Raw genomic sequence first — 17,122 nt, 5'->3', positions numbered from 1 at the left:
GTGCGTGAAGCCGCTGGGCCAAGGCGAGGACCATGGTCTGCCGGTGTCCACCTCGTGGGTTCAATAAGCTTTAGAGCCAGACTCAAGGGCAAAGTGGAGAAGCACTGGTGTCCAACATTCTGCCTGGATTTGACATCAGCTCACTTCTGGGCCCCAGGCAGGTGGCTTTCCTTCTCTGAGCCCTAATTCCATTCTTGTATAATGAAAATCACTGAGGGCGGCAATTAAATGTGGTAAGGCACATAAACCTCTGGCCTCGGTGGCTGCCACAAAGGAACTTGTTCATAAACTTCTGCCTCTATTTGACCCCACTGTACAGATGGGGAAACTGAGACCCAAGAAGTCCTGTATCTTGTCTCATCACACAATCAGAATTGAGTTACACGGGCCATGACATTCGTGTTACCTAAAGGGAATTGCTGGCAGAACCAGTCACTGTGTAGGGTGAAGTGGATTGACTTTAGTGTCCCTCACAGTGGGCGGAATCGTGGCTTCCCTTCATGGAGCCTCAGTTTCTCCTCTGTGAAGAGGAGTTAATCCTATCCTTACACAGTGGAGACAAGTGCCAGGGTTATGTGTGGAGCGGTGGAGCAGGCTAGCAGCACTTACGGGAAGACTGGGTCATGGAGGTGAAGCGGGGGTGGCTGCCCTGCAGAAGTCTGTTCCCTGCCCAAGGTCAAGGACTCAGGTATGGGTTTCCACAAGGTCAGAAAACGTTGGGCAAGTTCATCAGCCTCTCTGACTTCAGCTTCCTCTTCTGTAAAGGGTGGGGAACCCCACCTTCTCCACCAGCAGCTGGCGAGCAGGATGAGAGCCAGTGCCCAGCGGGTGCCAAGATAGTAGGCGCTCGGCAGAGGCAGGTCCTGACCCCACTCCTCCCCTGCTTGGCCGGGGGCTGCAGGTCCAGCACCACGACGGCATCACTGGGACTCACACCCCCAACGTGACAGACATGTTAGTGGAACATCTGAGCGCAGAGGTGCAGGGTGTGCACAAGCTGATGGCCTCCATCATCCAGGACAGGACCCCAGCCCACTCAGGTAAGCGAGGCCCCTGAGGTGGACGCGGTGGTCGGGCAGGGGCTCTGTCCTTTTCTGAGAAGAGTTCCTGGGGGCTGGGGAGGGGTCCAGACCGCCTGAGCTTCAGACTCTGGGTGTCCATCCCAGCTGTGGCCCCTAACCTGGCTGTGCGCTTGGGCAGGGGACTCACTTCTCGGAGGCTCTGTTTCCTCTCTGTGACTGAGGGAGGGCCGGTGTGACAGTTAGAGGCAGGAACAATGCTAACAGGGCCTGGCATCTGCTCAGCACTCCTCATGCAGAATTTAATGTGTTGCCTCACACATCTCTGAAGCTGGAACTGTTGCCGTCCTCACTGTATAGCTGAGGACACGCACAGACAGAGGGCTGTGGACCTGCCCAGGGTCACACAGGTAGGGTGTGGACCCTTAGGCCTGTGCTGCCCAGCGTTGCAGAGAGGATGCAGGTGTCCTCAGGGCCCTGGCCCAGCCTGGCTCCCAGCACTGTCTCCTGAGCTCAGCCTGGGCACAGATCGTGGCAGGGCTGCCACTGCACCAGTCCCTTTGATCTGAGGGTTTCACCTGTGGGGAGCGGCTCATCGCACCCGTTTGCTTGGCACCGAGGGGATTCACCCCAGAGAGTCCTGGGCAACGAAGGACACGCTGGTCTCCCCACAAGTGCACGAGATTTTTTGTCCCCAAGGCGGCTGCTCCATCCCCAGGGCTCCACACTCAGGCCACTCTCGGTCACTGTGCAGCTCCCCTGTGTCCTCACCGTTCACCTGACCTGCTCTTCCTTCCCCTCAGGGTCTGCATATAATCCCATTCTAGCTTCGGACTCGGGAAGGGCCCTGGGGACCAAGGGTGCAGGTGACAGGACCCTGTCCGCAGAGACGAGGATCCAAGGACAGACAGTCTCAGAAAGAGAGCTAGAACTGGGGTTGGATTCCCTTCCGGGGGGGGGGTGCACTCCATCCCCCTGAGCTCACAAGGGCGGCTCCCCCGAGCAAGGGGGAGGTGGAGACACCAGAAGGGCATCACAGCCCCGGAACTGCCGGGCAGAGACTGGCGGCTGGAACCGTGTGATGTGCTCAGGGACCTGGGGGTCATCGGACGTGGATGCGCTTAGGGCACATGCGGTACAGGATGGAACAGATAGGGAATCCAGACCCACTTTGCAGGGACCTCCAGTGCTGAGCTAGGTGATTGAACTTGACCCTCCAGGCTCCAGAGAATTCCCCACTCCTTGAATGCCAAGCGCTCAAAGCTTTGGAGCCAGGCCCTAGGAGCTGGGCCACCTTGGGCAGGTGACTCTACCCCTCTGGGCCTTGGTGTCCTCACCAGTGAAGTGGGGCTGGCAGGGAGAGATGCGTGAGGAGCCCATGGACCCTGAGCTTCCAGAGGGACACTGCGTTCCGTTCCCACCTCCCCTGCCTGGGGGCCAGGGCGGCAGGATGAAGAGAGTGTGGGGCGCTGTGTGCGTGCGTGAGCACCACGTGTCTGCATGTCCCTCTCCCCCGGGCTCTGCAGGGCCGGCCTCACCTGCCTGTTTCTCATCTTCCCTGGTGCACGCACGTGTGCCGAGTGAGTCAGATGGCAGCAATAAAGCCTTGCCTCTGTGTGCAGGCCCAGAGCCTGGGGGCCTCTTTGCCGTGGTCTACAACCCCCTGGCCTGGACAGTCACCACCATCGTCACCCTGACTGTGGGCTTCTCTGAGGTCAGCGTCACGGACGACTCAGGCCGCCCGGCGCATGCACAGGTATGGGCGGGAGCTGCGGCCGGAGGTGCACCTGCTCTGGGCTGGGCACCCACAGAAGTGGGAGCCTTTAAAGTGAACAGGTGACAACCCCACTGTCACTGTGAGAACATTGTCATTGGGGTGGGCATCCATCAGGGTCACTGGGATCCACCCAGGGGACTGACTTTGGGCATCTGATTTGGCCAAAAATGACTCTTCTGTTCTCTCCCTGGAAGGTCTCAGGGAGGTCTGGGCGGCACGGGAGGCGCCCCCTCCTCTGTTGCATGTCGAATAGATACATCCTGAGGAATTTCCACTTTGTGTGGGGAAGGCCGCCGGGATTCTTAAAGCAGATGTTGAAAGAGGCGCTGCATTAGGGGCTGGGCACGGGCGGCCTGTCTCTGCGACACCCAGACAGGCAGCGGCAGAGTGTGGTCCTCATCTCCTTCCAGGACCTGGAGCTGGAGGTGCTTCCAGAGGGCACCTGCCTGTCAGCCAGCCGACCCTCCAGGGGAGAGGCAGAGAAGGTGCAGCCGTGAGGCAGACATTCAGGGAACACTCTCCAGTGCCCATTTTGGGCCTGGGCCTGGGCTGAGTGCTGGGCTCTGGACACTGGAGTCACCGCGGGGGTCAGGGAGCAGACACAGGAACGGAGAGTCAAGGTGTGCAGCGGTCTGGGCAGCAGCCCTCAGCTGGGCCGGGAGGCGGAGGAAGCAGCTCCCCTCCGTGGACGCGGGGGAGAAGAGGGTGCTGGCTTGAGCAGACTCAGCACATGCACCCCTTCCGCGCCCACAGGCAACACCCACCAAGAGTAAAGGCACTTAAATGTTCCTGGAGCGCCTGCTGTGTGTCAGGCCTCACCCTAGGTGCTGGAGAAGCTTCAGTAACCAAGGAGACAAAGTGCCTGCCCTCAGGGCTCATGTTCTAGCAGGGGAACCAGGCAGGAAACAAAATAAGAAAATACAGCCCGTGCTGGATGGTAACTGTGGCGGAGGGAAGCCTTCAGCACAGCTGTGGGGGGTGTGCGGTGGCACAGTGTAGCTGCTTTAGTTCAGAGAAAGGCCAGGTGGAGGGGCTCAGAGAGGCACCTTTTCCCTAGAGAGTGAGGGTCCCCCCTGCAGGTCCTCGGTGTCCTCCTCCGACCCCCTTCCTTAATCAGACAATGTGGGGGTGGGGAAAGGGCAGGAGGGAAACCCTGAACACCTCCCCCCACGGGGAAGTTGGAGGAATGAGAGACAAGGGCGCTCCCTCCAAAAAGGATGCCCCGCAGGCAGAGGGGACAGTGTGAGCACAGGCTCAGGGCAGGACACTGCAGCGAGGGCCGGACAGGAAGGCGGCCAGTTTGCAGGCCCCAGAGCAGAAGGGGGGCAGGAGGGAGAGGAGGCTGGGCCTGGGTCCTGCCGAGCAGGGAGGGTGCAGGGAGGGGACCCAGCTCAGCCCAGGGATGGACGACCCTGCTGCCTCAGCGGGCAGCAGGCACTCCATCCTGTGGGCGGGCAGCCGCGGGTTACTAAGGACACTGAGGCATCTTCCAGTCCTGACGTCCATCATTTCATCCCATCCCGCTGGCCGTGCAGGTCCAGAAGTCAGAGGATACCCCACCCGCACATGCCCTGCACGTGCTGACCACGATCCCGGGGCTCAGCTACCAGCACTACAGCATCAGGCCCATCGAGAGGGCCCATGAGGACACCCAGGAGGCTGTCGCCACCGTGACCAGCGCCATCCAGTTTGGCCGCAGGCTCAGAGGACGTGCCAGGCACTTGGGCAGGCGCCTGGTGCCTGTGAAGAATGACTGCTACACTGTGTTCCTGGACCAGGAGACCAACCTGATGCACAGCGTCTGGGAGAGGTGAGGTGCAGCCACCGCTGGCTCTGAGGCGAGGAGCGCCCTGGGGCCTGGCGTGCCCTGCCCGCACCGGGCCTGCATTTCCTCCCCGGCCTGGGGGCCTGGGAAGGACCTGACGGTGCTGAAGGCCCTCAGTGCCGAGCTGATGTCCAGGCGTGCGCGCCTAGGCTAGGGCAAGGAAGGCTTTCCTGAGCTTGTTCATTTCTAAGGTGTGAATCCACGGAAAAAGGAATGTTGAGAGATCCTCCCTGGGGGAAATATAGTAGTCATGGTACCCACTATTTTAAATTTGGAGAAACATAAAATCCATGCATCCACCCACCGCCGCATCCATCTCTCCACTCGCCCCGCCGCTCATCCATGCATCCACCCATCCATCTTCCATCCACACACCCGTCCATCCACCCCGCCATCCGTCTGTCCACCCATTTATTCACATGTTTAATCAACAGCAGCTATTGGTTGACAGCAGAGAAGGCATCTGACCCCCAGGAAAGGCCTCCCAGTGTTTGGAGCACCCCCTGCCCCGTCCATCCTCCTGTCACATCCCAGGCAGTTTTCATTCCTCCTCAGCGGCCTCTTCCAAGACAGCCACTTCTGTTTCCTCATGTGCCTCCTGACAGGAGCAGAGTTTGGGAGGAACAGGAAGCTTGGGAGGAGCCCCTGGCAGAAAGCCAAGGGGAGGAAGGAGGGGGAAGGGGGAGACAGAGGAGAGGAGGGAGAGGGGGCGTTGGCGTGACGGGAGTGTCACCTGGAGCTCAGTCAGCTGTCAGCAGCTGTGCAGGCACAGACCAGGACTCCCCTCACGGGGCTCAGCGGAAGTCCAGTCCTTCAGTCAGACAGCACGAGGCGGGGAGGCGGGGACGACAATGGTCTAGAGGCTTGTCTACAAACCAGGTGCATGTGTGTCATCGAGTGTCCTCGAAACTGTCCCTTAGGCTCTGTGGAGGGTATTTTTGTTCACTCCTGGTTCGAGGCTGGTGTCTGCATACAGGGATTGTGAGCGTGGTTCCCAGCACAGGGATAATGCCCGAGAGACATTGTCCCCCACGGTCATACTGGTTTCTCTCTCCCGCCTCTGCAGGCAGAGTAACCGCACAGTACGCGTGACCCAGGAGTTCATGGAGTACCACGTGAACGGTGATGAGGAAGACGGTCTTATTTCAGATAATTACGTGTTTACGCCCAAAGGTGCCGCAGAGCCAGCGTGGGAAGCTGTGGGGATGGAGATCGTAGAGGGGCGGCTCATGACCGAGATCCGGCAGTTCTTCTACAGGTGAGGTCGGCCCCTCTGGCTGTGCGCAGAGGACGCTGGCTGGGCAGGTGCTTGGGGAAATGAGGGTCCATCCTTGCTGCAGATGCCCAGCTCCTAGTTCTGTGCTTGGCACTCGGTCGTTCCTCGATGAAAGTTTAATGAAGTGATGAACTGCCCCGTATCTCTGCAGACCTGGCTGCGCTGTGTCATCTTGGTGCATCTAAGTCCAGAGGTGGGACCAGCACCCATAGTGGCAGTGACTTACATACCAGAGCAGCTCTGGTGTTCTCATTAACAGCACAGACATGAGCCACCCAGGTTGGCTGGTGCTCAGCACTATCAGGGACCCGGGCTCTCTGCCTGCCCTGCACTGCCTGCAGCAAGGAGGGAGGGAGGGAAGTAAGGTAGGAAGGAAAGAAGGTGACACAGGAAAAAATGTGGGGCGAGAAAATGACCACGTCCCAGCTCTCAGCTGAGTCTATGGGACACACCCCACCACGTGTGCGTCCTAGGCTTCAAGCAGGAAAGATTCGAGGGTGAGCCACGGCTCAGTAAAGGTGGGTTTATTCTGAAAGCTACATACTCCATAGACAGAATGCGGGCTATTTCAGAAGGCAAGGGAAAGGCTGTGAGGCGTGGGGTTGGATGCTCAGTTTAAAGCAGAAGTGGACTCACACTCTGCAGACAGCGTGCGGGCGTCTCTCGCTCAGGAGCGCGAGCGGCCCGGGGTGCGGGGCTGCTAGTTTTTACGGGCTCAGTAACTTTATATGCTAACAAATGGGAGGGTTTTTCCAACTACTTTGGGGAAGAGGCTGGGATTCGCAGTAGCTGAGCCACCACCCACTTTTTGACCTTTTATTGTCAGCCTCAGAAGTGTCCTGGCGCCCGTGGGGAGACTCATTCACCACGTTCACGGGCTACAGTGGGCGTGTGGTGAGCGCGAGTCTCCTGGAAGTCAGGTCTCCTGCCATCCTGGGCCTCAGGGCCTGCTGGGAGCGGGATCTTCCGCTCTCCTGGTGTTGGCTGCTGTTCCTCCTTGAATGGCCGTGCCCTCCCCCTTCCTTCCTGTCCAAAGGCAGGGCCGTCCAGAAGCTGCCAGAGCTTGACTCACCCACTCTGCTTCCCCTCCAGGCAGGTGAACGACACTGACCACACACACGCCATCTACACCCGGCTGGCCCGCGGGCCTCAGGGCTCTGGCGGGGAGCTGCTCTGCCACCGCATAGAGCAGGAGTGCCGGGTGGGCCCCTTGGAGCTGAACCGCGAGGCCATCCTGAGGACCAGCACCGATCTGAACACTCAGCGGGTTCTCTACTCGGACAACAACGGCTACCAGATGCAGCGCAGGACCTACAGAAACTACGCGAACAACAGTGTCTCCCGGGTAGGCCCTGCGGCGCCCCGTGGGCACAGGGCCCGCAGACGCAGCGCCGATGGCGCTTCTGCAGCGGGCGGGAGGGACCCCTGTGAGCGCCCACGGTCAGCAGCGGAGTCTAGAGCGTCTCTCTGAACCTCCGCTGCCCGACATGTGCCGTTAGTGGGTGAGGCCCAGGCTTGTTCAGACCTGTGCCCGAGCTCTGGTGCCACCGCGTGTGAGGGAAGTCTCTGAGGTCTCCTGTGTGCCCCTCGGGTCCTCGTCTGTCAGATGAGCGCCTCACTGGGGTCACTCTAGGGATAAGCAGATGATGCCTGTCTAGGCCTGAGCGGGGTTGGACCCTCACTGGCTCCTCTCAGTAGACCCACTGCCAGGCCGCTTGGTGAAATGGCAAACACAGCCTCAATTCCGAAATCAGTTCAGCTCCCAGACCCTTTGCATCCAGCAGAGTGACCAAGGGCAGGTCACCTGGCTTCCCTGGGCTTCTGTGCTCTTCTGGGAAAGGAAGTGACCTCCCCTCAGAAATCTGGGGGTCAGCTGGGACATCCAGGCGCAGGGCTGTGCGGGGCACCTCTTATACCTCAATCAGCGTTAGCTCCTCCTCCTTCCAGGGGACCCCGTGTGGGGGTTGTGGCCCCTCCCTGCTCTACCTTCCTTGAGTTTCATTCCCCGTCATTTCTATTGGCTGCTTCTCACCCACTGTGGCCGAGGCTCCAGAGAGACCAAGGCCGTCAGCCCAGGACGTCTTGCCCCAACAGAGCAAAGAGCATGGGCTCTGCGACCACTGTTCCAGCCCGGACACAGGCCCTTTTCTATCTCGCAACCAGCGGCCGAGGGCTGATCTCAGCCTGGACTGGCACACACCCCTTCATTCCCCCCTGAAGGAGTTGTGTGGGGTGGTTTGACCCCATGTTACAGATCGGGAAACTGAGGCTTAGGCATCTGAGTCCCCATCTCATATGGTCAAGAAGCAGAAGAGCTGAATTTCAATCCAAGTCGGTCAGTCTAAAACGTCAGACCCCAAACCCTGGCCACCAACACCACACTGAGCAGCCACCGTGCCTGTGCGGGAGGCTGGCTCGGGGGCCAGAGGTGATCCAGACCAGGTGTCCTACCAGGCCCTTGGCCCCTACAGCCAGCCTGGCAGTGTTTCTGTCCACAGAATTACTACCCCATGGCCCAGGCGGCCTTCATCCAGGACAGAGGCAGCCGGCTCGTGCTGCTGTCGGAGCGGGCCCACGGCGTCTCCAGCCAGAGGAGCGGGCAGGTGGAGGTAGGAGGAGGCCCCTCCGGACCCCCGGGGGCGCGGCAGGGGCGAGGCGGGGCCTGTCACACAGCTCTTCCCTGCAGGTCATGCTCCACCGGCGGCTCTGGAACAACTTCGACTGGGCCTTGTGGGACAACCTCACACTGAACGACACCACCGTTGTCCGCCCTGTGCTCTGGCTGCTGCTGGGACCCCGCACACTCACCGCCGGCCTGCGCCAGAGGAGTGGGCTGGCGCTGCGGCACAGGCCCGTGGTGCTGCTGAGAGAGCTGAATGGTAAGGGCGTCCTCTCAGTGCTCGTGTCGTCTCGGCCCAGAGGGAGCCGGCCTGGCCGGGGGTGGGGACGGGCTTGTGCCCTCAGGGGTCTGGGCTACCTCGGGGCAGGAAGGGACTCAGGGACCTCTGATCCCAGCCCCTCATTTGAAATATGGGCAAACTGAGGTGCAGAGAGGCTCAGCGCCTCATTCAAGGTCATATGCTAGTCAGCGCACAGCTGGGACTCAGCTCCTCCCACCACACACCTTTTCCCTGCGTCGCCTCCCTTTTCCCCTCTGACGTCCCTTTCTCTTTATCAATATGATGCAAGTCCACCTCTTACTTCGGGTCCGGAGGCTCAGCATTTAAAAGACTGGTTTTACCTAAATTAAGCATGCCGTCACCAGGTGAGGGCGATTCTTACCCATGTTCTGATCTGCAAGGTTTTTATATTTCTTGCACTGCGACTACTATAGATGCACATCCGTCCAGTGTGGTATATTTACTGACACAGTGGACCATGAAATTCATTAAACAATGATTTCTGTTAAAGATGGTGCTATGGAGAAGCCTTAAAAATTTAAAGACTTAGGTAAAATATGGGATCCTCATTCTCACTACAGGTGCACCTTACTTCATATTCTTCCCTTTATTGAGCTTTGAAGATACTGCTTTGTGTGTGTGTGTGACAAATTGGAGATTGTGGCAACCTTGCATAGAGCAGTCTACTGGCACCATTCCTCCAGCCACATTTGCTCAGTTCCCATCTCTGTGTCACAATATTTCAAATATCTCATTGTATTATATTTGTTATGGGGATCTGGGATCAGTGATCTTAATGTTGTAATTGCAAAAGATATGCAATTTGCTGTAGGTTCAGTTAATGTAACATTTTTAGCAATGAAGACTTTTTAAATTAAGTTTTAAACATTGTTCCTGTTAGATACATTGCTATCCCACACTTAATAGACGACAGTGTAGTGTAACTGTATTTTCACATGCACTGGAAAATGCAAAAGCCATTGATGCCTTAATTGGGACATTTGGTTTATTGCGGTGGTTGAACCCAAACCCACAGTATTTCCAAGGTTTGGCTGTAATCCTTAAACGGCGTTCTGTTTCTACTCGTAGAAGTGTTGATGAAGATTTGATTTAAGATTTTCACTGTTTCTGTTGTAGAGCCGGTCCTTACAGGGCATTAGGGAGCAGGTGGGCTGTGGTGTCTTGTTTTCCCACCATTGATAGAGTGCCTGCTGTATGCTGCAAGTTGCATATGCATTAGGCCCAGGCCCTCTCCTGAAGGTTTCTCGGGGGCTGTCCGTTGGGGAGACAGGCTCACCCAGGTCCGGGTTCAGGGTGGAGAGGGAGCGGTGCCGAAGGGAGGGCCTGGTGCCGTGTAGGTCTGGTGGAGTTGGAGACCTCAGACCCGGTGGAGATCAGGGACCAGCTCTGAGGGCTATCAGGTGATGTTCTCTTGTGTGGCAGTAAAGAAACTGAAGGACAGCCACTCGGGCAGAGCCTGGGGAAGCTCATGGGGTCGAAGGAGAAGCTGGACAAGAGGCCTGACAGGTGGGAGGCAGGGCAGCTCTGGGCCTCTTGAGAGCAGGTGTCCATCTCCCCCAGGACTGCCAAGAGCTGCCTGCCCGGCCACCTCCAGGTCCCAGGTGCAGATTCCCAGGAGAGGGGATGGGACTGGCCAGCAGGGTCGGGGGCTGCTCCTGGATCAGTCAGTGCTTCCTTCCTGGCAGCTGAGAGCCTTTCCCACAGAGGGGATGTTGCCCTGGTGAGAAAGCTCCAAGCCTGTGGTCGGCTCCATCCACAGGACCCACTCTGGTCTCTTCTGGTTGCACATGAGAGAAACCAAAGCTGAGCCACAAGGAGCCTTTATTCTGAAGCCCACAGAACGAGAGACGGGCGAGGATGTAATTGTGCCTCGGGTGCTGGACCCTCCATGCGGCGGCCCCTCTCCCTCCTTCCGTCCCCTGTGCTTCTCTCTGTCTGCAGACCTTCTTCCTCCTCCTCCTAGAGGGACGTGGCTGTGAACAGCTCTGGGGCCACATGTGTCCCCTCCACCCAAAAAGAACTGAGACTCAGACTCGGGTCTCAAGAGCAGAGGTCCAGGGAAAGATTCTGATTGGTCCTGGCGAGATCACGTGACACAGGTCTGGACCAATCACTGTAGCCTGGGGTATTGTGAGGAGATGGCAGCTCCAGCTGGAGCGCAGAGGTGAACAGACCGTTTCCTGGAAGGAGGAGGAGGGCTGAGGTCCTTCTGAGCAGAGACACCGATGGATGACCAGCAAGGGGAGATGGCTTCCAACACTGGACAGAAACAGGGCTCCAAATGGACTTCCTGTGTGGTCTGGAAGAAACAGTCCCCTCTCTGGGTCTTAGTTTCCCCATCTGTAATTTGAAATGAGTGGACGAGAGAGCCAAGGCATTGCATTTGCAGCAGCAGATGCTGGTGCAATTTGCACCAGCAGATGCTTGAGGCTGACTGGGGTGTGGGCTACAGGTGGGAGGGCTGGGAGACTGGCTGGAATGGGGGACTTAGAGAACTCTGAATGCCAGAAGGAGGAGTTTGGTCTCAGCCCTCCCCTTGTCATCCATCTGCCTTGCAGAGACTGCCCAGGATGGCCCAGGCCCCCAGCAGCAAGAGGCTGTGACTCTGCCCCCAAGTCTCCACCTGCAGACCCTCAGCATCCCCGGCTGGAACTACAGCTCCAACCACACAGAGCACCTGTGGAATCTCCGGAAAGGTGAGGCAGGTGTTCATGTGTCCAGATTCACTCCACTCTCCCCATATCAACCAGACCCCCAAGCCCATCACCAGACAAAGGAGCTCTCCTCAGAGCTGTCCAGACTCTATATACCCTGGTTCTCTTATCTGCCAATGGGGAGAACGAGGCCCACAGAGAGGCAGGTCACTCAGGACGCCTGGGACAAGGTGGACCTGGATGCCATCCAGACAGCAGTGACAGTGTGCAGAGGGAAGCCCCCAGCAGGGCCTCAAGGAGGGCTCCCTGGGGGAAGAAACACCTGCCAGGAACCAACTTGTTATATTGCCGAAGCCCCTGCGGCACCTGATCTGCCACTATACACCTGAGCACCTCCCTAGCAGGGCTGATTGTGCCTCAGCCACTATCCTGTTCCCAGAGACCCACCCAGGGCTGGCACACCCCAAAGTAAGTGTGTGCAGAACTAGGAAAAAGGGGAAAAGGAAGAGGCAGAGACCAAATATTACCTTTGTATCTGGTACTCTGGGTATTAGAAACAGTGGCTGCAACCTATAGCCACGTGGCTGCCTAACACGGACTTATAACATCCCCACTCCCCCGGCCTGTCACAGAAGACGAGGGGCAGAGGGCCTCTCCTGCAATAACAGAGCCTTCCCTACCTACCTGTGTGCGATGCCAAGCCCACTGAGAACACTTGCACTGGACGCAGCTTCTACCAAAGAAGAGGAAAAGGGGGCTGGGCTGGACCAGTGCTTCCTTCCGGACAGAAGTGAGTGAGGGACCGAGCGACAGCTGCATCCAAAGATGCAGTGAGGCTCCCCTGGTCCTCATATGCTAGTAACCACCTTATGACGCAGGCTACCGTCATCACCGTCACCTTCATCGTGTCATCAGCACCGTCCTTCTCCTTGTCTTCATCGTTATCACCAGCGTCATCATCGTCAGTTCTTAACCACAGCACTAAGAACATAGGGAAGAGATTTTACAAAGTTTTTTGCTTCAGTAACAAAATTCCGAACTCTCGCTGTCCTACTAGAACCATCATTTCACCCCCACGCCACGTGTCCACTGGGCATCAGCAGGAACGCCCTTCTCACCTGGTCACCAGGGACCTGGCAGGTGGAGGCTGTGTTGTAACACAAGCTTCCTCAGTCACTGAGGCAGGAAAAAGCTTCCGTGGGACATGAGGCATCACCTCTGCTCACACTGTGTTGGCCTCAGAGTTATGTGGCCACTCCACCCTTCACAGAGAACGAAATACAATATTCCAGAGAACTGGAAGATTGAGGACAGGCTCAGTGATGGCCACAAAGCTGAATGAGGACCAAGACTTTCTGAACGTCAGAATTGGCCCCTGTGTGGGTGGTGGGAGGCACTACAGTCAGCTGGACCTGGGCTGGAATCCTCCCTCCCTCCTTCTGTTGCTCAGCAGCTGTGTGGCCTTGAGCAAGTGTCTGCCCCTCTCTGAGCCTCGAATCCTTGTCTGTCAAGTGGGGGCCATGTCAGCTGCCTCCCAGGGCGGTTGAAGATGTGAAGTTGAGGTGAGTGTGTAAGGTACCAGGCACAGACAGGGGTCCTCACTGCCACCTTCCTGTGTCCCTAAGGCCATCCACGAAAGGCCAAGGCTGACCTCCGCCGTGTCCTGCTGCGGCTCCACCACCTGTATGAGGTGGGGGAGCACCCGGTCCTGTCTCAGCCTGTGACGGTGAACCTGCAGGTAACCTGCCCCCACCTTGCGTCCCGCCCTCAGGTCACTGAATCAGCCCCCTGCCCCCCAGCAGATGCACACAGGGAGACAAACCCAAGTGCGACCGTCCTGACTCGGATGCCCCTGGGCACAAAGGAGGGAGGGTCAGTCTCCGGGGGACAGGGGGGCGCCACCCCTCCTTCTTTGAGGACTTCTGGGCTGTCAGTTTTGACAACATGCCTGCATTTTGGTTGTTTCACATTTATTCTTGTGGTAAATCTTTTTACACAACACAGATGTTACTTGTGTGATCAGAAAACACAGTAGATTTTCACACAGACTTCCTAGATGGTGATCAGTCACAGAGTCCAGGGTGTGGGTCAAGGAGACTCTGCTGAGCAGCGCGGGCCCCCTGGGCTCTGGGCCTAAGACTCCCCACCTCTGAATGGGGAGGGCGGAGTCTCTGCCTGCAGGGCTGCTGAGAGGCCCTGGGGTGCTCACGTGCACACAGGGGCCTCACACCTAGGAGGCTGGTGGATTTGTGTCCCCGGACCCCGACCTCCGTCCTCACTCCCCTCTGACCCCCACTAACAGGTGAGGCGCCTGCTGCCCGGACTGACCGCCTTCTTTCCTCAGAAGCTGTGAGGAGATGCCTGCTTTCTCCCCAGTTTGCTTCTCTGTGGGGCTGTGGGCTCGTTACTCATCTCCTGCTCACAGAGAATTTCTGTAAATCTCTGTGTTGTGGCTCTGGCCCCATTGGTACCTGTGTCCTCCACGGACTCTGGAAGGACCCCAGTAACCCACCCGGAGCTGCCGTTGCGACGCCTTCCCATCGCCCCCTTTCACAGCTCTCGCCTCCATGCAGGCGGGTGGACGGCCTCTTTCCTCCCCAGGGTCCTTCCCTCTGTCGTCACGGACCTGCTGCCCAGGTGACCTTCATCTTCCCACCTGGCCTTCATCCGTGCACTGGCTTTATTTCTTCTGTTGTCACCACTTGGTCACAGAAGCAGATGTAAAGGCAGAAGGGGGGATGGGAGCAGCACACAGAGCCTCGCCCTCCGTGCCTTCTCCTCCCACCAGCACAGGGAAGCTCCTGCAGACAATCCCAGCCCTCTGGTCCGCAGACTGTCCTTTCCTTACAGTGGCCAGAATGGCGGCCCCCCTCCCCTCTGCACGGGGGGCTGGGTCGGTGCTTACTGGGGAAGAGGGGATGGAAACCAGGACTGGCTCCATCCTGGGTCCATGCAGGGCACCAGCTGAGCAACGCTGGGAGGAGGGACCGATGTTGGGGGAAGGTCAGGTTCCTGCCGTCCCCTGGGCCTGCTCATCCAGCTGGGCACATGGGGACGCACGCTACTCCCCGGCCTCAGTTCCCTCTTCTGTAAAATGGGGCTGCCCATCCTGTCCCTGGAGATTTGCTTCAGGAACGAAGTGCAGGAGATGCTGTGCCCTGGGCCACGGTGCGCCCGCCCTTGCTTCTGTTTTGTTCTCTGCTCAGAGCTGGGGCCTCGGGTAGCTCACCCCTCCCTGTGCTCCCGTCCCACAGTCCGTGCTGCGGGGGCTGGGCTCCGTGCTGGCGGTGGAGGAGCGCTCGCTCACTGGGACCTGGGACGTGAGCACGCTGCACCGCTGGACGTGGAGGACCCAGGATCGTCCCCTCCGCAGAGGTTTGGGCGCCCCTGGTTCAGGCTCCACCCGGGATTCCCAGCCCGCCCTTCAGCCAGGATCAGGAACTGGACAGGCTTGGCTCAGATCCCACTCTGCTCCTTAAGACCCATGTGACCTTGAACAGGCTGCCCTCCTGCTCTGAGTCTCAGCCTTCCTGAATGCACCACATCAGGTTAAGGAAGGCTTCAGGTCAGCCTCCACCTGCCAGGAGTCCACACAGGTGGGGGGTGTGTGTGTGTGTGTGTGTCTCCAAGACCATACCCCTGCCCGTGCCTTGGGTGAGCCCCAAACTTACCAGCACATCCCCAGGGGGCACCTGCCATGCTGAGCTCACACTGCACACCCCACAGTTACCCCTTGAAAACCACTGGCTGCTTCTTGCCTCCCAATCTGTGCCTGTGCCGCTCCCTCTGCCTGGACAGCGTTGTCCCCTTCATCCTGGCCAGCTTCTAGTCGAGCTCCCCGAGGTCCAGGGCTGGGTCAGGTGCCTCCTCTGCTCTCTGTTCCCGCTGAGTTTGCTCTGACCCATATCACCTTTTGTGTACTGCACACAGCATGGTCTGGGCACATAGGTAGACACTTAGTCAATTTGGGATAGATGGGTGGATGGGAAAACGGATGATTGAGAGAAAAGGAAGGAAGCACGGGTGGAAGGAAGGGAGGGAGGGAGATAGGAAGGAATACGTATGCTAGATGTGTGGTTGAGTGGATGCTGGCTTGATGACTGGATGGATGGTAGGACGGATGGTGATGGCTACATTGATGGATGAACAGTCTTTATCCCAAGGGTGAAGCCTGAAGTCCAGGATGTGACTTCAGCAGAGCCCAGTGAGATAAAGGGCAGGTCCCCCCACCCCCCGCCATGTCCTCAGTGAGAATGCTCTCAGGCATTGAGTGCCACACCCCAGGGGATATGAGGCCAAGTAGGGCAGGACCAGCTGGATCCACCTTCCCCGTGGCAGGGCGCTCTGCAGAGGGCAGAAATGAAAGCAGCCCGCTGGCAGTGCAGCCCTGTCAGGAGGGGGCAGCCGACGGCCCTGATCACCATGGGAGCCGCAAGAATGTGTGCAGGGGTGGTGTTGTGAGGGGGGTGCAGGGAGGAGGTGACCTGGGGAAGCAGGTGGCTCCAAGGACGGTGCTGGACAGACCACCTCTGCTCCCCCAGGAGGCTCCAGCCACCGTTCGCCAACCCCCGGATGCCCCACCATCACCATCCACCCGAAGGAAATCCGGACCTTCTTCATTCACTTTCGACAGCAATGAGCCCTTGGCGGATGTGTGGCCTCAGGATGCAGAGGACGCAGCGTGGAGGGGTGAGGGGTCACTGCCCATCTGGCAGGCCTGCGGCAGGACATGGATGGAACTGGGGTGTTCTGATCTCTTCAATAAACATTGCATTGAGGACCTGTTTCTTCCCCTGCCCCCCAGAGCCAGCCCTCCCTCTCCTCTCCTCTCATGTGTGAGAGCTTCACACAGGCTCACGTTCCTTGTTCATTTCCCAAAGTCAAAGACAGGAGGTTCTCCCAGAGGCAGAGGAAATACAGGGTTACCAAAATGCATCTGCCTGCAGGCTTCGCCAGATCTCACCAAGGTCACCAGTGATGACTGTGGCCCTGCTGCGTGCAGGGGGCCTTCACAGGCTCATCCCAGGCTGATGACACCCCTGAAGGGTGTGGCTGTGCCCACTGGACGGGGGAGGGAGCTGTCCACCCCAGACTCCTCCCCTGCCCCAGGGGGACACCTGCCACCTCCTAGCTCAGGCCACCAGGAGATGAAAGGAAACCGCATAGCACATGAAATGGGACACCATTTATAAGAATTATTAACAACAAGAAATGTGTATGTTCCACTCCCAGATGTACGTCCAAAGGACTGGGAATATATACTCTCCAGGAAATATTACTGCACGTTCACAGGCACATTCTTCACATTCATCAAAGGTGGACACAACTCAAGTGTCCATCAGATACCTAAATACACAAAACATGCCATATCTACACAGTGGAATATTACTCAGCCATAAAAAAGAACAAAGGCCACTACAAACATTATATAAGTGAAGGAAGCCAGACACGAAAGGCCACATGCTGTGCCATTCCATTTCCATGAAGTGTCCAGAAGAGGCAAATCCACGCAGGTTGAAAATAGAGTCCTAGTTCCCGGGGGCCGGGGGAGGACAGAACAGGTGTGACTCCTGGCAGGTCTGGGGTGTCTTTGCGGGGTGGTGTGATTGTTGGAGAATTAGATAGTGCTGAGGGTGGCACGGTTTTGTGA

The 17,122-nt window shown here is 58.0% G+C and overlaps 1 protein-coding gene across 1 annotated transcript in view; it reads left to right on the top strand.

The window, feature by feature from the left end:
• The window catches only part of LOC141579418 (epididymis-specific alpha-mannosidase-like), a 35,062-nt gene extending 18,869 nt beyond the window's left edge, over positions 1-16,193 (top strand). Inside the window, 11 exon segments of the mRNA XM_074375229.1 lie at positions 902-1,040; positions 2,624-2,775; positions 4,332-4,606; positions 5,688-5,879; positions 6,990-7,242; positions 8,396-8,506; positions 8,584-8,776; positions 11,377-11,514; positions 13,098-13,210; positions 14,727-14,847; positions 16,014-16,193. Coding sequence (XP_074231330.1) covers positions 902-1,040; positions 2,624-2,775; positions 4,332-4,606; positions 5,688-5,879; positions 6,990-7,242; positions 8,396-8,506; positions 8,584-8,776; positions 11,377-11,514; positions 13,098-13,210; positions 14,727-14,847; positions 16,014-16,111 — 1,785 coding nt within the window. The 3' untranslated portion in view covers positions 16,112-16,193.
• The last annotated feature ends 929 nt before the right edge of the window (positions 16,194-17,122 follow it).

Source organism: Camelus bactrianus, chromosome 2 (assembly GCF_048773025.1).
Source record: "Camelus bactrianus isolate YW-2024 breed Bactrian camel chromosome 2, ASM4877302v1, whole genome shotgun sequence".
NCBI classification, from domain to species: domain Eukaryota; kingdom Metazoa; phylum Chordata; class Mammalia; order Artiodactyla; family Camelidae; genus Camelus; species Camelus bactrianus.
This window is presented reverse-complemented; position numbering and strand designations above follow the sequence as displayed.